This window comes from Antrostomus carolinensis, unplaced genomic scaffold, assembly GCF_000700745.2.
Source record: "Antrostomus carolinensis isolate BGI_N321 unplaced genomic scaffold, ASM70074v2 scaffold30002, whole genome shotgun sequence".
NCBI lineage: Eukaryota > Metazoa > Chordata > Aves > Caprimulgiformes > Caprimulgidae > Antrostomus > Antrostomus carolinensis.
In genome coordinates, this window is record NW_010298146.1 from 266 (window position 1) to 5941 (window position 5676).

The 5676-nt window shown below is 49.8% G+C and overlaps 1 protein-coding gene across 1 annotated transcript; it reads left to right on the plus strand.

The window, feature by feature from the left end:
• Positions 1-536: 536 nt before the first annotated feature.
• Positions 537-4478, plus strand: UBL7 (ubiquitin like 7; the record flags this gene model as incomplete). The annotated part of the gene is made up of 8 exons (XM_010162361.2): positions 537-619; positions 735-819; positions 1486-1543; positions 2090-2223; positions 2680-2729; positions 3427-3594; positions 3831-3953; positions 4326-4478. Coding segments are annotated over 8 exons (839 nt in total), but the record flags the coding sequence as incomplete, so codon positions are not given.
• Positions 4479-5676: the final 1198 nt, after the last annotated feature.

The window sequence follows — 5676 nt, forward strand, 5'->3', positions numbered from 1 at the left end:
AACTAATGACAGAACAAGGGGAAATGGCTTTAAGCTGAAAGAGGGCAGGTTTAGATTAGATATTAGGAAGAAGTTCTTCACTGTGAGGGTGGTCAGACACTGGAACAGGTTGCCCAGAGAAGCTGTGGATGCCCCCTCCCTGGAAGTGTTGAAGGCCAGGCTGGATGAGGCTTTGAGCAACATGGTCTAGTGGAAGGTGTCCCTGCTGATGGCAGGGAGGTTGGAACTAGATGATCTTTAAGGTCCCTTCCAACCCAAACCAGTCTATGATTCTACAGCTCCTTTTGTACGTGTAGGAGGTTATATCTGTATATTTTTATCTTCCTGGAAGCGCAGTTACTTGTTAGGCTGTGGTAGCTGTACAGAGATATTTGCGCTCATTAGTCTGTACCCTTCCTCTTTGGATCCGTCAAATCCAGGTGAATTAAAGAATCACCGCCGCTGTTGCAGTGTGTGAGTCCCAGGGGTGTGTGAAATGGCTAGTAAAGCTGACAGAGGGAGAACTGTGTTTTGTTCTGTTGTTTTTCCTCCCTCAGAGCCTGTGGATAAGGTGGCAGCAGTACGGGAGTTCCGGGTCCTTCACACTGCCCTGCACAGCAGTCCTGCCTACAGAGATGCTGTGAGTGAGGCTTTGTACTGTGCTGTCTGATTGTCTTTTGTCTGTCTTCTGTGAAAAGAGTCCTTGAGTGGAGCTTCGTTTGACGCTGCTGATCTGCTCTCATTTCTCTTGGTAGGTCTTCAAAATGCTGGGGAACAAGGAGTCGCTGGATCAGATTATTGTAGCTACTCCCGGCCTCAGCAGTGACCCTGTTGCTTTGGGTGAGTCCAGGTGTGATCCAGAGGATCTGAAGAAAGCCAAGTAATGATGTTCAGTGTTTAATTCCTGACACGGGGAAGGGAGAGTTCCCCTTCACAGGAGAAAGTGGGCTTTTTTGGTTCCTTTGTGGAGCACAAGAGTCAGCGCCTGCTCAGGTGTCAGAGTTGTGCTCTCTTGGTAATGTTTGGGATGGACACTGGCTTCAAAGGATTAGGGATCAAGGAGAGCAGCGGGATGGATGTTTTTCCCTGCTGCAAAGTATTACAAAAGTGTTAAATCTAGGGTGCTTGTTCTGGCCTGGGAAGTTACTAGCCTTTGGGGCACCTTGCTATGAGACAGGTGGAATATGGGATGTGGGTGTAGGCTCTCACAGCAAGTAGCTGACTGGGATGAGCTGGGTGCCAGATTTGATCGTACTGTTAAAGCAGAGCTGTCTGGGGGATCTGCTAGGAAAGCCCCATCCCTTGGGTGTGTGACTGTGATAGAAAGACTCTCCAGGGAGATGCAAAACGCTTTGGAGAGAACAATAATAATGTATTTATGGCATCTGTTAGTGACTCAGTTCCTGAAAAACAATTCATTCTTTTGCTTTTTCCCGTGGCTCTTGTTCGACTGGCTCCTGTTTCTTGCATCCTCTCTTACTCATCATGTTTCCTGGTTCTTCCCAGGAGTCCTACAGGACAAGGATCTCTTTTCAGTGTTTGCAGACCCCAACATGCTGGACACGTAAGTTCACATGAGCTGGTGCAGTGACTAAGCAATGCCTTTGTTGAGCTGTTGCTTAGGCATATTCTCTCTGGGTGGGAGACAGTTCTGCTCCTGCCTGCCAGTGCAGATATGTCAGGCTGGACATTCAGGATGGGACTTTTCTTCCTCAGCAGCAGGAAAGAGGGAACTGATACTTTGAGACACATCTACCTTCACTCTTGGATTCAACCAAAGGATATTTAGTGGGAGATGGAGCTGTCATCGCATACAGATCATAGGTTCAAATCCCAATCTGATTGCTCATGGCAGAGAGTTGCTCCTGTGAGAGCATGTGGGACGTGTATACAATGAGAGGGTCCACATGGGATCAAGGAGCCTCAGCTTCTCGGGCTGTGTGGAGCAAGGTGGGGAGGTGTTTGTTGCTGGACAGCCACAGGCAGTATGTGAGGCTGTGTTGGCACAGCCTGCAGTGATGGCTCTGCCAAAAGTTCTTTACTGGTATTGAACTGCTGACTTCTTAGTTTCCTTGCACGTGTGATTCCTTTTTCCACTCTTGCTCTCCAGGCTAATTCCAGCTCATCCCGCGCTTGTGAATGCCATCGTCCTTGTGCTGCACTCAGTGGCTGGCAGCACCCCTCTCCCAGCCCCGGAGACATCCTCCCGTGGCATGTCCTCTGGCCACTACCGGGACATGCCAGGTACGTTCAGCCACACAGATGAGTGGGGAACCTGCAGAGATGATGTGCTGCAGGATTTGTAGACAAATCTGTGCTGTACTGACAGAGCCATCCCAGGCTGGAAGGAAGAGAGGTTTCTAGCAGGTTCCTGAGCTAGAAACGTGCTCTGTGGTTTGGCAGATTTTGCACTGTGTGAGATTCCTCTGGGACTCTGTCCTCAGGGCCTCTCCCAACCAAGCTTGTATAATGCCTGTTGGTAGCAGAGTGCTGTGACCTGTGTTTTGTGCAAATGATGGACCTGACCTGTCTTCCACTGATGTGCATGTGAACTTGTTGGTGCTGAGTCCTCTGTCCTAACCAGTGCCTTAGCTGAGGCTGAGCCTGGCTGCATGGCCCACGAATCCACTGGATTTTCATCTGGTGCCCAATTCCTTCCAGCACCCAGTTTTCCTCTATTGATTCTCCTTTCTATTGCAGGTGGCTTTCTCTTTGAAGGTCTCTCTGATGATGAAGATGACTTCCACCAGGTAAGCAGCCAGGTTGGGTGGAATGACTGTTTAGGACTTGAAATATGGGTTTAATTTGTAGCCCTTAAAGTCTCCAAAGGTTTTCTCTCTTCATGTTTACGAACAGCACAAACTCCTCTGGCTCCTAGGGGTGTTGTGGAAACAAACATATTGATTGTGATTTGCTTGGATGCTGTTCCTGTTAGGATTTTCTTGAGTGCTGAGGTAGGGAGAAGAAGAGTGCAGAAGCACAACTCAGAACAGCACTTGTCCTCGCAGTAAGCACCTTCATAGCCAAACCGATGCAGAGATGTGCACAGATGAGCATGGCTGAGAAGCATGAGAGTGTTGATCCTCACCCTTCTGTAATGTAGGGAGCTTTTCCTCTCCTAAAACCAAATTATTTTGTAAGAGAAACTGCATATTTCCACTGAAAAAGTGCCTGTCAACAGCTAATTGTTTTGTACAGGCTAGTAACACTTTGGTTTTAAGATGATGGATGATACATTAAAAGGTTTATTGCCAGTTTCCGTAGCTTTGTAAAAGCTGAGTTTGTGGAAAAAAGCACATCTGATTCTGTTATGTTTATTTTTTTTAAGTTCTACACTAGAGTTTCGAGTATTGTAGGAAAGTTCCCTGGGAATGGACACATGAGCCAGATTTTACTGGGATATGGACACCAATGTCAAGAGGTGATTGTTTTTTTTCTTCCATGCAGGGCACGAGATCTACCCCATCCAGCAGCACTTCTGGTTCCCGCCCAGCTTCCCTTGGCTATGCCGGGGCTGCTGGACCCCGGCCCATCACCCAGAGTGAGCTGGCGACCGCGCTGGCACTGGCAAGCACCCCAGAGAGCAGTTCCCACACACCCACCCCTGGCACCCAGGTACAGTGGCAGTGCAGCAGCCAGGGAGATACTCCTGGGCTATAAAACCAGCACTAGACTGATTGCAAGCCCTGCTCAGGTCTGGGAGCTCTTGCTGGTTTGTTTTCTTAAGGTTGGAGTCTCCTTTGTATGGGCTTGGGGAGGTATGATAGTGGGGGTGCAGTGGGTGTTGCCCTGTGCTGGCTTTTGTTCCTGCGACAAATGTTCTGATCCATATACAACTTATTTCCTCCTAGGGTCACTCCTCTGGGACCTCCCCAATGTCATCCAGTGTCCAGTCAGGAACACCCATCACCAACGACCTCTTCAGCCAGGCTTTACAGCATGCCCTGCAGGCCTCAGGGCAGCCCAGCCTGCAGGTCAGTGTCACAGCCTATTCCTTGGAGCCCATGAAAGCCCCACATCACATCAAGTGTTGCAGGGTGGAGGTGGTTCTTCCAGCTGCCCCCTGTGACAAGGCATTAAGCTGAAAGGGATGTCACTGGAGAAGCGGCTTATGCTAGACTGATGCAAAAGTACTGGGTGGAAGCGAGACGGGTGGGCTGATGGATTTGGGGAGTTTACAGTAAGACTTTGACATTTCAAGACTTGTTTTCTCACTTAGCATTGCACTTGTGGGCTAGAGAGAGGTGGGAGAATGCAGCGTGGAAGAGTGGGCTGTACATAAGGCTGTTGTGTTTCTGCTTGGACTCTTGCACCTATCCTTAGCGTCTTGTGTTTCCTGTCTGTAGAGCCAGTGGCAACCACAGCTTCAGCAGCTGCGAGACATGGGCATACACGATGATGAGTTAAGTCTCCGAGCCCTGCAGGCCACTGGAGGGGACATTCAAGCTGCACTGGAGCTCATCTTTGCTGGTGGGGCTCCCTAGCTTTTAGGGCAGGAGAGGCTGGATTGGTGAGTTGCACTGAGGAAGCTCTGACGTTCCTTGGGCTGGGATTTAGCCCTGAAACTCTTCTCTGCACTGGGTGTCCTCTCTCCAGCATGGAGCAGTTGGGGTGGCTGCTCTGCTCCTTGCAGGTGGGCAGTGGTGCTCCTATTTGAGAGCACTGACCATGCTGAGGGCAGCTACTCCAGCTCCAAATGCCTCTCTCCAGCCTCCTCCTTCTGGCCACCAGAGATGAGACTTCAGAACTTTGTCCAGCATGGAGAAAGAGGTGGCTCTGTGTGTTGGAGAGATGTGGCACCTATGGTTCTGCAGTCTTAGATCTGTCAACACGTTCTGCCTGTTGTTTCATTCCTGCGCACCTGACATGCCTCAGTCTATCTCGTTTTTGCTGCTGTGGTCGCTCTGTGTTTGACTGGATTAAATGGACTGTATTCACTTGCCTGTCGTTTGGGTTGTGATCTCTCCTGGGTTGTGTTCCAGAGCTACGAGGCAACCTGCTCCTTACGTGAAGGAAACTGGGGAAAATGCTTTGCCTGTTGTAGGACCGTTGGTATTTCAGCAGAGGGCACTCCTCTTGCGGAACAAAGCTGTATCTTTTAGGAGAGCAGTGTTTGGGGTGTAGCTGACCTGCATAGCCATCCTGACCTGCGTTAGACCAAGACAAAAGGAACTATTTGTGCTGCAGATCTTCTCCAAGAAGGTACTGCAGAGAAGTGTCGTGTCTCCTCCTTAGCAGACACCTCTCTGTTCTCAGTTGTGTTGGGTGAGGCTGGTAGAGTCCTGCAAGCTGACAAGAAACAAGGGTACGGGTGCAGGAGTTCATGGCCACTACAGGGTGACAGTAAATAAAATGAGTGCACGGGCTGAGGCAGTTGCCAGAGTGTGAGGTGCTGCCAAGTGCCTTGGGAGAAATGCCTTGTCTCTGAGACAGGTTAATCTGGCTGCAGCCACTGTTTTCCAAAGTGTCTTCTGATCCTGGGTGCCACATTCAAGGTGCCTGGGACCTGAGCGGCAAAAACAATCAAAGGCATCTGCCTGTAATTACAGTCAGTGGGAACTGAGAGAAGCCAGAACCAGAGCTGGGCTTGGCTTCGCTCCGATTGTACCACCGAGATTAACAAGGCATGAAAATGGCAGCTGGTTTGCCTGAAATGTCACTGTGTGCTACTAGGGAAGCTAAAAGCAGAAAATACTT